General features: G+C 44.7%; 1 protein-coding gene across 7 annotated transcripts in view; it reads left to right on the top strand.

The window, feature by feature from the left end:
* Positions 1-18770, top strand: part of PKHD1 (PKHD1 ciliary IPT domain containing fibrocystin/polyductin) — a 431302-nt gene that overhangs the window by 27507 nt on the left and 385025 nt on the right. For all 7 annotated transcript variants that reach the window (XM_043907708.1, XM_043907713.1, XM_043907712.1 and 4 more), the window contains exons 14-23: positions 3893-4034; positions 6214-6328; positions 7323-7601; positions 8084-8173; positions 8267-8357; positions 9308-9450; positions 10928-11052; positions 11809-11984; positions 14698-14836; positions 17103-17230. In XM_043907708.1, coding sequence (XP_043763643.1) covers positions 3893-4034; positions 6214-6328; positions 7323-7601; positions 8084-8173; positions 8267-8357; positions 9308-9450; positions 10928-11052; positions 11809-11984; positions 14698-14836; positions 17103-17230 — 1428 coding nt within the window. The remainder of the gene's footprint in view (positions 1-3892; positions 4035-6213; positions 6329-7322; positions 7602-8083; positions 8174-8266; positions 8358-9307; positions 9451-10927; positions 11053-11808; positions 11985-14697; positions 14837-17102; positions 17231-18770) is intronic.

Here is an 18770-nt window from a genome sequence, read left to right as displayed (position 1 = left end):
CTCTAAGAAGACAGAGCAACAGACTGCTTCTTCTGTGCTCATAAGACAGTTAGATGAGGCAGAGAGTGGGGTGTAAGGGGGTGCATTTAAATGTGGTTTCTTTGCCCTTGTGGGCAGCTGTCTGTTACTCTGAAAAGCAGAGATGTATTGTGATGGGGCCACCAGAAACAGAGAGGACAGGGGGGCAGGTTCCACTTGTCCTTTTTTACTATTTATTTATTTTTGGCTGGATCTTCTTTGCTGCACATGGGCTTTCTCTAGTTTTGGTAAGTGGGGGTTACTCTTCGTTGTGGTGCAGGGCTTCTCACTGTAACGGCTTCTCTTGTTGCGGAGCACAGGTTCTAGACGCACGGGCTTCAGTAGTTGTGGCACACTGGCTTAGTTGCCCCATGGCATGTGGGATCTTCTCAGACCAAGGATCGAACCCATGTACCTTGAATTGCAAGGCGGATTCTTAACCACTGGACCACCATGGAAGTCCACCTTCTGTGTTTAAACCTCCTACCCAATGGCTACAAATTGCAAGTGCACTGTGGAAGCACTTTTCTGGGAAGCGTTAGAACAGGATCTCAGGTGTAGTTAGGGATGAACGGTAGTTGGCATCTGGAGTCCTACATGCCCCACAAGGGCTGACTTCACAGTTAAACCACAGGCAGGGAAGTTCATCTCCTGAGTCTCATCGAGGGGGACAGCTTTCTAAAGAAAGGTCATTCGGGTGTAAAAACGCATGCAAAGCTTAGGCTGGGCATTCTCCAGGTCCCTGATCTGTGGTCTTTACTCAGGGAAAGCTCTAATCCAAGGAAACAAATGACTGTATGAAGCAAATGATGGAGAAAATATGTGTCTGGATTCATGGAATAGAGAGTCTGATTCCTCTTACAGCGGTTCCTGCTGGAAGCTACCAGGGTTGTGGTAGGGGAATTTCCTGAATGCTGCTGATTTTTTTAACTTGAAGAAGTAATTTTTATTTCATTTCTAGGCTTTCTTGTTACATTTAGCAGGCAAGTTTGAAGAATGTTGCTCTAAAATAAGATCAAAAGAGTTTTAAGTGTACATTATAAATAAAATGTATATAGAAAACACACGCGGCAGTTCTGGATAGTTGACAATGTCCTTTATACAATGCTTTTGGAATTTCTTTTATGGAAGAGTTATAAGGGTGGGGTGGACAGGCAGCTATTAACATTTGATCGTTAGCTCTAGACTCGACCGTTAGCTGGTGACCGTTAGTGTGAGGCCGTTAGTACGAGTTATCGCGAGACCCTTAGTGGGAGACTGTTAGCACAGCAGTTAGAGGTCCCGCTCCGCTAACCGTCGGTCTTGCGGTGGTCCTCTGTGGTTCTCCCGCTGAGAATGCTCTGACAGGCAGATCACAGTCTCCTCCCCAGGGCCCTCGAGGCTGTCTGGTCTCAGGCTGGCTGGCTGGTGAGCTGGGGGTCTCAGGAACAGGATGAGGGCTGTGTCCTGCAGAGCTTCCAAGCCCTCACCCCAGCCGCCCGCTGACCTGCGCAGGTCTTGAGTCAAGGGCGACCTCTCTCCTCATCTCTGCCTCTGCGACCTAATGGCGGCAGGGGTCTCCATGCGTCGCAGTTCATGGGACGCAGCCCCGATTTGGGCAGCCTGAGGATCCTGAGGGGCAGCTGGAGTCTTCTGTGATGAATACTGGGTAAGGTCTGGACACCTGAGGGCACTGCCAGCTGAGAGCTGCCTCCTCAGCTGGACTGGGCACTGGCAGGAGGACCCAAACTTGAGTGCCGGCCGTACGTTCCCTGGGCAGGGTAACCAGCACCTGCAAGGACCCCGCTCCTCTTAACCAGGACCTGGACCTCAGAGGGTGAAGGTTGAGCCTTGGGACCTTGCTCTTTCTTGTCAGAAGAGAGAATAACATGTGTTTTGATGGAGCTTGGAACATTGTGGCCTGACCTCAAGAACAAAAGATCTGACACCTAGAAGTTTGCAACAACTAATAACGCCCCTCCCTCACCTTCCCTATAAAAGGACTTTGCTGAAAAGCTTTCAGGAAGCTTGGGTTTTTTTTTTTTTAAGTTATGAGCTACTTTTCTCCTTGCCTGGCTCTGCAGTAAACCTTTCTCTGCTCCAGGCTCCGATGTTTTGGTATTTTTTGGCTTCAGTGTGTGTCGGGCACACAGCCCTGTGTTGGGTAATAATGGATAATAATTCATGCATTGGGTAACAGGACAAATGATCCTGTTTTGCAGCTGTTCTCAGTAGCAGGCTTGGGGCACTTGGCAGTGTTTGGTCCTTACAACTGGGATGGTGGTGCTACTGACCTCTAGTGGGTAGCGGCTGGAAGTGCTGCTAAACATCCTGTGTTCTGGACAGCCCTCAAAACGCATCGCAGTCAGCACCAGTGAAGTCCCACAACGGAGTTATCCAGCCCCAAATATCAATACTGCTGAGCCTGAGGAATCTCAAATAGTACCTTAAAATATGCTGTTATTTTTCTGCTTATTCCTTATCTGTTTCCCCTTCTTAGGATTTAACAGGGGATCGCTCGGTTGTGTCCGACTCTTTGTGACCCTGTGGATTGTAGGCTTCCAGGCTCCTCTGTCCACGGGATTTTCCAGGCAATTTGCTCAAAGCTGCCCATCAAGTAAATGGTAGAGATGGACTCTGAACCCACCCATGGGTGATTCCAGAGCTTTTACCCTCAACCCAATTAGTAGCCAATATTGATCACACAATGCAGTATATTAAAAAGTAGAGACATTACTTTGCTGACAAAGGTCTGTCTAGTCAAAGCTATGGTTTATCCAGTAGTCATGTATGGATGTGAGAGCTGGACTATAAAGAAAGCTGAGTGCCAAAGAATTGATGCTTTTGAACTGCGGTGTTGGAGAAGGCTCTTGAGAGTCCCTTGGACTGCAAGGAGATCAAACCAGTCAATCCTAAAGGAAGTCAGTCCTGAATATTCATTGGAAGGACTGAAGCTGACGCTGAAGCTCCAATACTTTGGCCACCTGATGTGAAGAGCTGACTCATTGGAAAAGGCCCTGATGCTGGGAAAGATTGAAGGAAGGAAGAGAAGAGGACGACAGAGGATGAGATGGTTGGATGGCATGACCAACTCAATGGACATGAGTTTGAGCAAGCTCTGGGAGTTGGTGATGGGCAGGGAAGCCTGGCGTGCTGCAGTCCATGGGGTTGCAAAGAATTGGACGTGACTGAGCAACTGAACTGAACTGACTGATCACAAATATGCCTTTGATTTCAGGGCTTTTTTTAAAATATAAAAAACAAATAAATAGATGACATTTAGAATGTAATGTAATGGCAGCCTGTCATATGATTTGCTGCATGTTCACAAACTGAGGTCAGGACTCTTGAAAAATGTGAGGATTGCCAATTTTCTGGGACAAAGGGGGTTTAGGGAATAGAATTCCCAGGCTGAATGACATTAAAAGATACTGAAGTGCACTCCTGACTTCACAAGCCTTTGTTTGCTTTTTCGCATTTTCTCTTATATGGACACTCCCATTAAAAAGAGCTCCTTCATTTTTTATGGTCCTCTGAGAATATGCCCTGTTACTGCTCCTTGTCAGATGTCTCTTTCTCAGAGGCTGAATTCTTACACCTAGTAGTAGTTTCCACTTTCTAGAACATTTGTATTATCTTTATTTTATTTTTGGGGGTATTCTTTTACTTTTATTTATTAGGGTAAAGTTGCTTTACAATGTTGTGTAAGTTTCTGGTATACACCAAAGTGAATCAACTCTATGTATAGTCTTTATAATGTCTCAAGTGATTACTCCATCTGACTCATCTTCTAAATAGCTCCTGTATCATTTTCATCCTGAGTCTGCAGTCAAGAAGTTCCCCCGCTTGGGGAAGAAACCCCCTCTGATGCTTATGAGGCATACATGTCTTACAGGCAATCGAGGGCTTCTCTTTGAAGTTGGAGATGCTTCTGAGGACTTGGACCTGACTGAAGCCACCCCTGGGTACAGTTGGCAGATCGTCCCTAATGCCAGTTCTCCATCTGGATTTTGGTCAAAGGAAGGGCAACCTTTCAGGTATGTTTGTAGGAAAAGTGGGTGTCCAGATTACAAGTGTCTCTACTGGCCTGGGTGAGGCTAAGAGACAGAGTAAGCAATGACATTTCCTGGGGAAAATGTAAAATATCTACGAACTCAGCAGTCACAAATTTTGATCACTGTTCTCAGCCAGTATTGGTTATGTTCATGGACCACAGGCCCTTTACGGGTACACGCTAAATGTTGATCAATGAGTAAAATATGTATGTTGTATAGCTGCTTTGATGTATGTATGTATGTTGAAATACATACATACAGCATACAACAAATATGTACGTTCAAATATGCTTTGGGGAGGACTATTCATCAAAACGTTGAGCTGGGTAGGCCAGGAAACTTGGTAAAGAGCAGGGCAAAACTTGCTGTAGTAACATGGTTAAGAGATAAAACCAGTATCTGGATGATACTAAAGAAAGACTCAAGTAGTTGCCCTTTGGGCATATGAGGGAGCAGAGGCTGGGCAGCCAACAGCTCTGTGGGAACAATTAGCCAGTGCTGTAGGTCAACCAGATAGCTGGTGTAGAGCAGGGGTAAACTCCTGTGGCCTCGGGCGGGAGACATTGTTTTCTATAGAAGTGACTGCAGTGTGGTAAAGTTTCCCTGTTTAGTTTAGTTTTGTCTTTTTAATCCCTGCAAGGATGTGGCCAAAGTTTTTCATATTTTAATGTGGGCTTAAAAATGTAGAAAATAAGAGAGCTGTGGAGACATAGTGTGCTCTAAGCTTGTATATAGGTGACTATATCCTTTAGGTATGATGGATCTCTTCTTCTTCTGAAATTCTCCTCAGAGAGGTTGGTTGTGACTCCTGCGTCTGATTTCTGTGCTAAGTCACCTCAGTCGTGTCCAACTCTTTGCGACCCTATGGACTGTAGCCTGTCAGGCTCCTCTGTCCATGGGATTCTCCAGGCAAGAATACTGGAGTGGGTTGCCATGTCCCCTTCCAGGGGATCTTTCCCACCCAGAGATCGAACCTGTGTCTCTTACGTCTCCTGCATTTGCAGGTGGGTGAATTCTAGTCAATCTGTAACCTCTTTCAAGGATTTGACTAATCTATTGATTTCTTTTGGTTGTGCTGCATAGCACGTGGGTTCTTAATTCCTCAACCAGGGACCGAACCCGTGTCCCCTGCAGTGAAAGTGCAGAGTCTTAACCACTGGACCACTAGGGAAGTCTCTTGGCTATTTTAAAGGTTAATTCAGTTGTGAAAAGGAAGGCTTTGTTCTCTATTCATTGAATTTCAGAAATTGAAGGAACCAAGTCGGGAAGGGAATCTGAACAGAGTGAAGTTTCTATTGTCTTGGAAGTTTTACTAATTAGATATCTAACCACTGGTATATATGGTTTTAAAGTGGCAATAAATTGTGTGTGTGTGTGTGTGTCTGTGTGTGTGTGTTTGGTGGCACCTAGTGCTGAGCCTTTATCATAGTTTCTGAGGACTATAAATATTGTCAAAAAAATTCAAAAGAAAATCTTTCAGCTATATTCAGTGTGTGTGGGGGTGTCAAGGAGAGTCCCATCTCAGTAGATAAAAGAACATTTTGATTATCTGGTATGACCTGTAGCTTTCTCTCTGCCATTTCAAGGAGCCACAAACCAGGCAGCAACTCTTTCTATTCTTTCTGGCATTCGTTTCTGTAAAATTCAAAAATTTAAAATAAAAATGGGAATATTTATTAATATGATAATGATGGAACTTTAGTTATTTTCAAAACTCTTCTCAGAAAATATTCTCTGTATTCTTCATATCTAGATCAAATCAGAGAAAACTCTGATTGAGGATCTCTATTTCTAATAATGAGAGTGATATTTACTATTGATTGAATGCTTACCATGTGCCAGACCCTGTACTGGCCATGTTTGGTAAGTGATCTCAGCTAAGCCCCCAGGTGACCCTATGCTGTGGGTGCCACTTTCCCAAAGACGATGCAAACTGCCTGGGGAGTCATGCCAGTTCAAAGTGATGGGCTGAGATACTAAGCCAGGCAGGCATCACAGGAAGAGATGCATCCAGAGGGCTCTGGCCAGTCACAGGCACAAGAGTCGAGTGTTTCCTCCTCATTAACATAAAGACAAACAAAATCTAAGGGCACTGTTGTTAGGTCAGTAATAGTGGGCTTGGTTGCCCTCACTTCTTTCTCTGTGTTCCTCTGCTTTCCAGAGCACGGCTCAGTGGGTTCTTTGTGGCCCCAGAGACAAATAATTACACTTTCTGGATCCAGGCTGACAACCAGGCTTCTCTGTATTTCAGTTGGTTGGAGGACCTGAGGACCAAGGTATTTACCACCTTCTTGTTTTCCTTCTTCTTGTCCCCAGTCCCTCACTCCTAGAAAAAAAAAAAAAAAAACAAACAGTAAGTCAAAATGAAGGCTCTCATGTTCTATTGATAGTTGTAACATGCCATTAAGCAACCAGAGACTTTAATTTTTTTTTGGTGCGTGCATGTGTGTGTATGGGTTTTTTAAAATTAGAAAATTTTCTTTTTTAAAAGTTGAGATATAGTCTACATGATTTTAATTTTTGAAACAGAGCTTGCTGCTCATTATGCTATAGCTGTTATATACCTTGTTTCTAAACTTCATAGCATCTTGTGAGCTATGTCTCTTTATCTCCATTTTCCAGATATGGACAATGAGTCCTAGAAGGATTGTATGACCAATGCAGGGCCACTGGGGTGATAAGAGGCATATTAAGAATTCAAATCCAGATTTGTCTGACTCAAAATTTGTTTTTACCACTGATTCTGGGTATGGATATAGCTAGTTTTATGCAGGAATTTTCTGACCAGTTTTGAAGGATAAAAAAAGTGTTTTAGCAAACAGCCAAACATTACTTAATGCCATTGTCAAAGAAACACAGTCTTTTCTCTTGAATGATGAATATGCTCCCATGAAATTGCTTTGCTAATTGGCTGGAGAAGCATCATAGATTTTGATGTGGTCAAGTCATTTAGGTTTCTCAAAGGGTGTCATATGACTTTACCCACAGCATCATGTGTAGTTAGGGTTTCGGTTGGCTCTTCCAGGTTTAAACATGGCCCACCCATCTCATTTGAATACTATGTAATCTAGACAGAGAGAGAGAAAGAGAGAGAAAAAGATAACTGGAGAGGCATGCATAGCATGGTCCTAGAAGGTTCAGGCTTACTTGTTGGAAAAGGCAGAACAGCCCCCAAGTCCCTTGTTAGTAGATGTCTAGTTGCTTTTTGTTTGAGAAAGAGAGGCCCAGAAACTTCACAGTATCGGTCCTGATGTGTTTACTGGGGTGCAGGTGAAAGTGGCCTCTATCAGGGTGGGCACTGCCGACTGGTTTGACTCCTGGGAGCAGAATGGGAGTGACGAGACCCAGCAACAGAAGACCCCCAAGCTGGAGCTGCTCGGGGGAGCCAGGTACTACCTGGAAGCAGAGCATCAGGGGAGAGCCCCCAGCAGCGGGGTGAGAATTGGTGTCCAGATCCACAACACCTGGCTGAATCCTGACGTGGTCAGCACATACCTCCGGGAGAAGCATCAGATCCGAGCTTGGGCCCAGAGACTTCCGGAAATCCAGGTCTGCCTGTGTTTTCTGTCCCATGGGGTTAGGTTCAGGGGCTGAACTCTGCAAAGAATTTAGTCCTGGCTGGCTGAGAGCCAGGAGACTTGAGCCGTAATGATAACTCTCCTGCAAAAGAGATTGGACATTCATCCAGTAGGGTTGAGAGGACTTTTTTTATTTAAAAGGAGTTTTACTGTTGTGATGGACTTAATTTTTGTTGTGATTCATGGACTTAATTTTAGGTACAGAAGTCCTGGTAAATCTTCTTTTGGAAACATATTCCTCAGAGAGGAAATAAGTCCCTGCTAACACTCACACCAATGTTTGCATGCCTGTGAGTGTATGTATGCATGATTTCATAGCTTTTTGACCCATTTAGGTCCTATTTCCTGGTATACTGTCTATAGCAAGTCAGGGAAGTTTGTCTTATGTTGCTAGATTGTCTTTTTGGCTCAATGAACACATATTCTTTAATCCTGTCACTCTTGATTTTTTAGATGCTGACTGTGTCTGGCACAGGGAACTTCTTCCTTACCTGGGACAACGTTTCTAGTCAGCCAATCCCTGCAAATGCCACAGCCCATCAGGTGGGCATTTTATTCACATAAGGAGAGGTGGGGGAACTAGAGGTAGTCTTTATATCCATGGCGTGAGCTCCTGGTCATTTTTCTTATTAACAGATTCAAACAGCCATTGAGGAGTTACTTGCAGTCAAATGCAAACTGGAACCCCTTTCAGCAAACATCTTACTCTGGCTGGGATTTGAACAAGGTACAGTCCCTGGTTTGACAAATTCTGATTGTCTTCTTCACCCTTATCTTTTCTCTCTCTCTTTTTTTAATGTAAAAGCAGAACAATCTTCATTTCATCTCCAAGGCGACTCTGTTCATTCCATTGGAAACTGGATTTGGACACAGTGTTTCAGAGAAAGGCTGAATGTTTGGGAGGGAGCTGCTTGGTGTGGGAATCAGAAAGAAAGGACATCCCTTCTGTGCTGTCAGGGGAGCAGAGAGTTAGAAACAAAGGATGCTGGTGACTTAGGCTCAGGAGCTGCATCTCATGCCACAGGTGGGAAACAGCAACCGATACAGGCGAGACATAACAGAACAGTGCAAGTCTTGTTTAACTCAAATCACATCGCAAAGGAATTATTACATAATTCAGTAGTCTGTGCTGTGCATGGTAAGTCATGTCAGTCGTGTCTGACTCTGTGACCCTATGAACTGAAACCTGCCAGGCTCCTCTGTCTGTGGGATTCTCCATCCAAGAATACTGGAGTGGGTTTCAGTTTCCTATGCCAGGGGATTTTTCTGACCAACCTATTGAACCGAGTTGCATTGGCAGATGGGTTCTTTACCACTTGGGAAGCCGAAGACAGTAGTCTAATGTATTCTGAAAATGTGAGGATATGTTTTAAAAATCATAAGGTGAGCTAAGTTGCAGTCAACATGCCTTACCTCTTTGCTTCTCAATATTTTTTTTGTTGTGGTACACATTGAAAATGATAATAGATTTTTAATGCTCTGGAGCAGACACAATGCATTTTTCATAGGTGGAGCCTTTGAGCTGGAGGGTGCTGGCCACCCTGAGCCCTGCCCAGCTCGCCCAAGGACTGAGAAGCCAATGTCATGGAGAACCCATAACCCATTCCCTGCAGACATGTTGTGGAGCTCTGTTTGACAATTACTCCTGTCTTCCTGTTTTATCTGAACTTCATCCAGGGCTAGAAGGTTCCAGCTCTGATGGGCACCTCACCAGTGGGACAGAGCCCTTCTGTGGGAGGTTCAGTCTCCATCAGCCTCGACACCTTGTCCTGATACCTCCAACTGCTCAGAAAGTCTACAGGCTAGATCAGTACACACATGTAAGTAGCAGCCCTTGTGTTTGCAGACCAGGTGGGTAGGGAGGGGTTGGAATTATTCTCTGGGGTGGACACTGGAGAAACAGAGGCACAAGGGAGTGGTTACCATGACCCACAAGATGTTTCAGGCTGAGGTGCTAGGTTTGGGGTGTGAATGGACACCTATAAGTGTCCTATAAGCTAGTTGCTGCATGGAAATGCCTTTCTAATAACTGAGACCTATGGAAGCTTCTGGGCTTTCCAGGTGGCTCAGTGGTAAAGAATCCACCTGCCAATGCAGGAGACGTGGATTTGATCCCTGGGTTGGGAAGATCCCTTGGAGGAGGAAATGGAAGCCCACTCCAGTATTCTTGCCTGGAGAATCCCATGGACAGAGGAGCCTGGAGGGCTACAGTCCATGGAGTTGCAAAGAGTTGGAGTTGAATTAGTGACAAAACAACAACAATGACAACATGGAAGTTTCCATATGGTTCAGTGTTTTCTTTGATCTCCAGGTATGAGAGCAGACTCTCCACTCAGACTCTCTGGTTTTGAATTCTGACTCTATACCCTGCATGCCCTCTGTGTTTTATCTTAGTTTACTCATCTGAGAAATGGGTAATAATAGGGTCTGCCTCTCTAGCTATTGGGGCAGAGTATATGAGGTAATCCAGTAAAGTGCTTGGGCAGTGGCTAGGACTTGTTTAAAGCTAGTTATTATTTATTATAGTTATTGTTATTATTGATGGATGGACTGACACATTCCTCCCATACCTCATATCCTTTGCATCAGTAGCTCTGCTCTTTGGGAACCAGGGTGAACCTTCCTGGGATGACTGAGCTCATGGCAGTGGTTTCAAGTCCTTTCTGAGTCAAAAAAGAGTGGGAGCTGGGACTAAATGGTTCAGGAAAGGGCAACACCCAACTTCCAGCCTTTCTGCTACAGCACAGGTGCCCAGCAGGTGGTGGTGGGGATTTAGCCCATGCTAGAGGCATTTTTGGTCATCACAACTGGGGAAGTGTTAGTGCCATCCAGTGGGTAGGTTCTAGGAAAGTTGCTACACATTCTGCAATGCACAGTGTAAGAAAAGGACTCACAGAAAAGTCCCAGTCCTGAATGTCAATAGTGCCACAGTTGGAAAATCCTGCCAAACAATGTTACTTAACTCTGAGTTAGAAGCCAAGGTTGCCGGCGAGTTCAGGTTAAGGAGTGAGGCTCAGAGAGGTTCAGTGCCTTGCTTGAGGTTGCACAGGCATCTGGGTCACAACAAGGGATCTCTAATTGAGATAAAAAGTCCTCACAGCCACACACAGCGCTAGGCATTGAATAGCTCTCTGTTGGATAAATAGCAATTTGTTCTAAACTAAGGTAAGGTCTAGGAGGGCAGGAGTGGTCTGGCTGTCTCTAGGTTAGTTCTAGGGAGTGGATTGTCCTCAATAAACATTGCTTGAGCAGCTGCTGCTTAGTGACAGAGCTGAAGCACTTGTTTTGTGTCTCTAGTTGTGCCTTGCATACAGAGGCCATGAGAATACGACCCTGAAGATGACTGTGTCCTTCACAGTTGGCCTTCAAAAGCCTGTTAAGAACATCACATGTGACTGGAGTCTCCTGGGGACCAGTCCTAGGTAGGTACCCGCAGGTAGCTTGTCTGCGGGCAGGTGTGTTGGGAATTCTGCTAGATGGTATGGCTAACTATTTTGGGGACAGTGACTCATGGGAGGTATTTTCTGATAGTGGGGCCTCGGACAATAATTTCAGCTCTGAGCATGTTTTATTTGGCAAAGAAGTTTGATTTAAGAGCAGTTAGTCATTACACATATAAGGAGTCTGACATTTCTCATAGGGATAGAGTCAAAGACCATCATATTTGGAAGAGATTTTATGGAACATTCCTTGACATTACAGATGAGAAAAATCAGGGCCCAGAGAAAGTGTGATTCACTGAAATTCATTCAGCGAGTGAGCAAAGATGCTGGAATATGATTCAGGCATTTTGATCCCTTGATTCAGCACTCTTTCCACATCTCTCAAGGGTTTTGTAAGTGGTTTTAAACCTAAATGAAATTTAGGTTTTAGAGACCACTAATCATCTCTGTGGTTAGAGCCTAACATGTGATCTGCTTAAGACACTCAATTGTATCGTAATTTGAAAGTACTGCTGACATTGTTATGAACGGATGGTGGACTTAAATGTGACTCACTGGTGTTGTGTCCCAGCCAAGTTGAGCCCATTTTGGGTGGGATGCTGGTACCATGGCAACCAGGACTGTGTGGATCTCCCAGCTGCATGGTCTGCAGCCCCGGTTGGGGAACTGGGGCTCTCAGGCGAGAGGACTGTGGTGCTCACAGGAGGCCCGTTTCTGCTCTGTGCTTGTGTTCAGCTGGCAGTTCACCTGCACCGACCTCTGGAAGACGTGTGTGCATCACTCCTCGCATCTCCAGCTGCCTCCTGCAAATTCCCCAGTGCTGGTTCATCAGATTGACCTCCTCCCTCTGTCTCCAGAGATGGGCATGTTCTATGTGGATGAGATTATTATTGCAGACACAAACCTAACAGGTGATTATCAGATCTACTCTCCTCTATGAACTATCCATCAGATAGGGTCCTCAGGCTTTTCTGGAGGGGCTGCTTCTTTTTTAATGGAGAGAGAACAGATGATTCTCTATCTTTCTACCTCAGTCCCAGGGAGAAGATGAAGCTGTGATTGTGTGTCTTTGGCTTTTATATCCCTCTAGCAAGTTCCTTCTGTTTTCTGTTATTTACCCCAATGTTTGCCGTTGCTTTGGGTGCCTGTCATATTATCCCAATTTTACCACTTTCTGACTGAGAGGCCTTGGTTTTCTCATCTGTAAAATGGGCATAATGAGGCTTCTACCCCATGGGATTACTATGAAGATTAACTGAAGTGTAATATAAAGCACTCATCATGGGTCCTGACTGTAGTAAGTGCTCAGTAAATATAATCAATTATTACTACTATTATCATTACTATTGTCAGGCCAGCAGGATTTCTCCCTACCTCCATCTGTTAATATCTGTCATAAAAGGTGCTGTGAGGAACACAACATCTTTGGCCCTGAAATGGGCCACAAGTCTGATTTTACGACCCTTAGGGCCAACTTGGTATGAGTCAGAGGGTCAACACATCCTCATGAGAATAGCTTTGTCTTTCTGCCCATCTGATAGCTCCCACGCATCACTCAGAGCTCAGGCCTGGCCCCTCTCTGCACAAAGTCCCTTGATCTCACCTGGCTTTGTTTGTCTTAAGGGCAAGGTGCTCACCAAGGGTTCTCCTCAGGCCACGTGTGGCACACATGCCAGGGACAGAAGGCCAGAGGGATGGTGTGGTTTGCTCCCAGGGCCTCTAGGCTTCCAGCTTGTTCACTCTCCCTATTCCATCAAATCCCTTGTGACTCTGGGCCTTGGCTTTCCTGCTTCTCGTAGCTTCTCTTTCTCTCTTCAAGGAGAAAAGAATGGAACGGTCATTTGCGTTCTGATTTTCAAGTTGTGCAACTTTTAATCTTTTACCTGAAAGTTGCAGAGCTAGGGGGCAGGGAACTTGGGGATGAGGGGTAAGAGAACTGTCTTTCAAGGCCTGAAATTGCATCATTTTTGATACTCTTCAGAATTCTATCCCTTACCTGTTTCAGTGATTTGAGTGTTTTGGGGGCATCTGGCATCGCTGACTTCAAATTCCATGTTCTGACACACAGAAAATAATATTCAAATAGTGTGCTGGGATAACTGTCTGAATTCCTTGGTGCCCAAGACAACTGACTGGGGCCTTTGGTGATCCCAAATGCTGCACAGATTCCCAGAGGGCTGATGGGAATATTTCATACACTTGAACCCACTGACTGGGAAACTCAGGACTAGATAATAGGTATCATTTCCCTTTCTCCTCTCCAAACCCTCAATGCCCAGGATCCCAACTCTTTCTCATGGCCATCACCTCTATGACCCAAATGCTCCAGCATCTGGAGCCATGTAGGGGTGAGGTGGGGAGGGGAGCAGGGAGGCAGAGGGCAGAGATAAGAAAGACAGGAGGTGGCTTGGGTATAACAATCTGCTTCTCACTTAGTTCAGTCATCCTGCTGGAAACAATTTTCCTGTGAGGATTATTTAATAGTAACATAAACTACACACGGGCTCCATATTCATATTTAATTGCCTGACATTTATCTGATCAGCTTAATATTTGATTATATTTTCCCACCTACTGTCCTCTATGAAATTTCTTTTTATTTAGTGGTAGCTACCAAATACTTCTCATTTAATTCTCAGAACCCCTGAGATGGCCCTATGATCCCCACTCTATAGATTAAGAAACCAAAGCTAAGAGGGTGCTGAGTGTCTTGCCTCAAATAGTCAGAGATGTGGGGGAAATTGAAACCTAGAGATCATTGACACCAGAGCCACTTTTAATGACCCCCTACTCAGTTGAACAAATGAACTTTTATTGAGCACTGGCTCTGTGCCTGGTGGTGTGCTCAGCATTGGGCCTGCAAGGATGCTGCTTTTAAACTGTTTGCTGTCTCAATTGCACAGACTTGGGAAAGAAACTGCATTTACATGGTGCCTAGTAGAAGGGAAAGAGGATATTAAGCTGGCCCTCTAAACCTGCCATCTCAGTAAACTCTCCCTGCCGTGCAGACCGATGTCTATCATGAGTCCCACTTTATCAATGAGAAAAGAGTCTTATGGAGGCTATGGTGATTAGCTAAATGGTCACCCAGTAGAAGTGGAAAATCAGGATTTGCAAAACGGTCTGTCTTAAATGCTTGCACTGTGTCTGCACACATGTTGACACCATGCCGTGGATAAAACTCAGACATCTCCAGGATCTGCCCTGTGTGTTCAGTGTTCCTGAGGGGTATCATCCTGCATTGCTGGAGCTGCCGGGACTTGGAGAAGGAAAGGAGGAAGAGGGGAGCAGTGCACACTGCCACCGATGAGCTGTGTGTTTGCGTGTGTGTGTGTGGCGGTGGGGGGACCTCCGACGGCACAGGGAATGATGCTTGGCTGGCTTGCGGCTTACTGAAGTTTGCTGTGGAATTAGTCATCGTCTCCTTATACCATGACCTTGCATTTTCCTTTGGCAACTGAATTCCTCCCTCTTCCTTTTTTCCTCATGGCAGCAGGTAGGTGGGAATCTCTGCTTCCATGGTGTGCTGAGATGTGAGTGACTCAGACCCTCCAGCAGGGACCTTCCACCCAGAGGGTCTTCCATCTTGATTTACTTGATGATGTTTGGTTCCTCGGTCTCCAGTTTCTCAGGCAGACACTGGTACAGCTCGCCCCGGCGGGAATCTGCTGGAATTGCTCTCGGTGGTAGGATCACCTCCCGTCTACAATGTGACCTCCTGGTTGGCAGGGTGTGGCCTGGAGCTCCCGCTCATCACTGCAAGGTGGGGAACCATCTTTGGTCACCTGTCCCTCCTTAAAATTGCTAATTGGCGTTAGGAGTCACAGAGGTGAGACTTTTTATCAATCAGGAAAATTTACCTGTCTTGCTGCTTAAAGCAATAGTTCTCTATGTTAAGAATGCTGCATCAGACTTACCTGAAGGTTGTGTTAAAACACAAATTGCTGTGCCCTAACCACACCATCCTAATTCAGTAGGCTTGGTGGCAGGGCCTGATAATTTGCGTTTCTAATGAGTTCCAAGGCAATGCTGATTCTGTTGATCTGGGGGCTAGTTCCTAGTTAATTAGTTTACAAGTAGATGTCTTTTTATGCTTTTCAGAGGTTCACATTACCACTGTTTTCTTCTTGCTCCTCTTCTCCCATTCCATTAAGAAGATTAATATATTAATCTTACTGGAATTCTTTGAGGCAAAAGGAAGTACAATTCATAGTCAAAGGAACAAAACCAGCCAGTTCTGAAAGCTCACCACCAGATGGCACTAGAGCCACATAAGCGTTGATTCGTCAATAAACAAACCTTTCTGGCCATAGTTTACAAAGCAGTAACTAAGAATCAGGCTCCTCCAAGCTCCTGGAACACATGCATGCTGTAATTCGTCCTTTTAAATGTTCACTAAAATCCCGTAGAATGGGAAAGATTGAGATGCCTTGTCTTTAAAATTTCTCCCCCTGTATCTAACACGTTCTGAAATGAGTTCTCATTACTTACACTGTGTTTGGGATGGTGTAAGAAAAGTAGGCACAGAAAGCTTGAATCTATTTCTTGACACATTTCTTGACAATGTTTCATGGTCCTCTGAGTAGAAAAGACCAAAAATCATCATTAGAATAAAGGAGGGAAAGGCTCTCAGTGTTGGAGGGGGAGATGTCAGATGAGCCCCCTGTGATTCTGTGCTCCAAACGCCAAAGTTATTAACTCTGAAATGGTGGAGATAATCTCGGTCCACACTTAGAGGGGTCCTCACATCCTCCCCTTCCGAGTTTCCTCAGGCTCCTTAGCTCCTTCTGGAAGCCTTCAGCCTGAGAAAGTCAGGACAACACTGAATGGCCCCCAACCAGATAGCATCAGTCTGACTGTTTCTGTGTGGTTGTGAGTATGCACATCAATACGTAGTACTTAAGTAATGTTACTGATTAAAATCATACATGTTCATTGTTGAAAATCTGGGAAGTACAGAAAAGCACATAGAAAATGTACAAATCACTCATAATCCCTCTGTTCAGAGGTAGTTTCTTTTAACAAGTTGAATCCATGTTCTAAAATACTCTTTTCTCTCAGGCAGTTTTTATATACACACACACATATACATATATACACAAAATACATATATATGTATTATATATATGTGTATATATATGTGTGTGTGTGTATATATATATATGTGTGTGTGTATGTATATATATATATATATTTGGTGGCTCAGATGATAAAGAATCTACCTGCAATGCAGGAGACCCAGGTTTGATCCCTGGGTTGGGAAGACCTGGAGAAAGGAATGGCAACATACTCCAGTATTCTTGCCTGGAGAATTCCAAGAACAGAGGAGTCTGGCGGGCCACTGTCCATAGAGTCACAAAGAGTCGGACATGACTGAGTGACCAACACTAACTAATTATGTATATTTACTTTTTACACCTCAAGTTGGTACAACAGATAAGACACTGTATTTGCAACATGCCCTTTTCACCTACTGGTATAAATAGAATATTTCCCCATTTCATTAAGCATGCTTTTTAATGGCTGAATAGTATTCTGCTGCATGGTATGTCATGATTTATTTGACCCACTTATTATACTGAAAGCAGGATTAGGTACGCAGTGTGCACACAGGTGCTGGATAAGGACTCTGCTAGATGGAGTGGCCTGTTTCTGCCGGGGTTGCTGAGCGCAGAGGATCTGTGGACCAGGGCGAGCTTTCCTCTGACTGTGAAGACACAGTTAGAGAACACAGGTTTCTGCTTCCGCTCTGCATCAGGACCAGAGCAGTGGAGGCTACACTCGTCACTCTTCACTCTGCCTCTGTGTTCTCCCAGGATCAGTAGGGGGGGAGGGTGGAGCACCCCTAGAGACCCCTCGTATGTACCTTTCATTTTCTCTGCTGTGATGGGAGAGGGGTTATTTGGGAGCTCGTGCTCGTGGTCTGGAAACACGGGAGACTGTGTGGTCCTTGAGATGGAGCCGTGCTCTGTCTGGAGCAGCTGCTGGAGGGGCCTTGTGGTTAATGCTTTGCTTCTGACATGTTGCAGCGCTGTGCCCACCGAAGGAGCAGAGGAAGGATCCGGGTTGGTCCAGGTGGCAACACAGAGACTGCAGAGGACAAGTCCACCTTTGGGAGGACACTTTCGCATCCAACTTTCTAACACAGCAATTCCTGGTAAAGGGGCCATAGCGGGTGCAGCATTTCTCATTGAAGCTTTCAGTGGCATCCCCAGGCAAACAACATCCTGCTAACAGGGTAACAGTCTTAAAGTTAGCATAATTTGTTAATTTTCCAGTGTCTGAGAATGACTTTCCTAAAATTAAAGATCTGGGATATCCTTGTCAATATGATCCCAGTCTTTCCATTTTACAGATGAGGAAACTGAGCGGATCAGTTTCTTACGGCTGTCATAACAAATTATACAGGCTTGGTGGCTTAAAATGACTGAAATGTATTCTCTTAGAGTTCTGGAGGCCGAAGTCCAAAATCAAGTTGTTGGCAGGGCCACAGTTCCTCCTAAGGTCTAGGGGAGGATCTGTTTTCTGCATCTTTGAGCTTCTGGTGGCTGTTGGCATCCCTTGGTTCAGGTGCATCATTCCAAACCCTGCCTCCTGGTCACATGGTCTCTTCCTCTGCCATCTCCAAACTCCCTCTATCTCTCTGTTGTAAGGATAAATAGGATTGCATTTATGGCCCACCTGGATAATCCTGGATGATTCCCTCTTCTCAAGATCCTTAATCACATCCTTTGCTCTATGATGTAACATCCACAGTTTCCAGGAATTAGAACGTATCTTTTTGAGGGCCACCATTTAGCTCACTCTACTCAGGCTTGCCCGAAGCTCATACAAATAGCTGCAGCAGGGTCCAGATATGAACTTGAGTGTTTGCTTCTCAAAGAGTTCAATTTTCTTCTCTAGAATTTCATAGACCATGATCCATGTAGCCACTGCCTTTCTAAATTAAACTCCAAAGTGACCCCACATGATACTGAGCATTTTAGAAACCATATCCAGGAGGTCACAAAGAGTCAGACATGACTGAGTGACTGAACTGAACTGAGAAACTATATTAAATGTAGAAAGAGCTTTCAACTGCAATGAAGATGGAAATGTTTCTAAATCTTCAACTATCAATGTATATACATCTCATCAAGGACAGGGTTAGAAGTGATTATATTATTTATTTGGTAAAAACATAGGGAAGTTGGGGGCTCAGGAGAATGCAAGAGTGGTTGTTCAAAAGTTGCCAAGTGGTCCAAAAATCTTCTACCCTCCCAAGAAGAAAGAAGCTGGACTTGCAAAGAAGTCAATCCTTGGCTGGAGGAATGGAATTTTTCCTCTAATAAGACATCTTAGGAAAAATAGATGGTCCTGAGGCTATTGGAATCTGATAAGTGGGTGAGTAAGTGCACTAGAGCTCTGCCACTGTGAAGCCCATTACTGTGCTGTTTCCCTTCTCACAATGAGAGAACTGCAGAATACCTATTGAGAGATGTTTTTTCTTCCCATCATGTTCTGTTGCTGATGCTCTTCACATCACTGCCTGCAAAACAACTGGGGGGATAAGCCAGCCTTCACCTGGCCATTTGAAATGACCCTCAAATGATGTATTCATATAGGACAGTCTGTTTTAAAAAGATGAGTTTTGTTTGCATTTTGGAAATGCAGTGATATTTCATTAATACTCCAGGGTAGTGTGGGATTCAAGAGGA

Source organism: Cervus elaphus, chromosome 7 (assembly GCF_910594005.1).
Source record: "Cervus elaphus chromosome 7, mCerEla1.1, whole genome shotgun sequence".
Classification (NCBI taxonomy): Eukaryota; Metazoa; Chordata; class Mammalia; order Artiodactyla; family Cervidae; genus Cervus; species Cervus elaphus.
The sequence above is the reverse complement of the archived record's forward strand: the minus strand, read 5'-3'. Positions and strand labels throughout refer to the sequence as shown.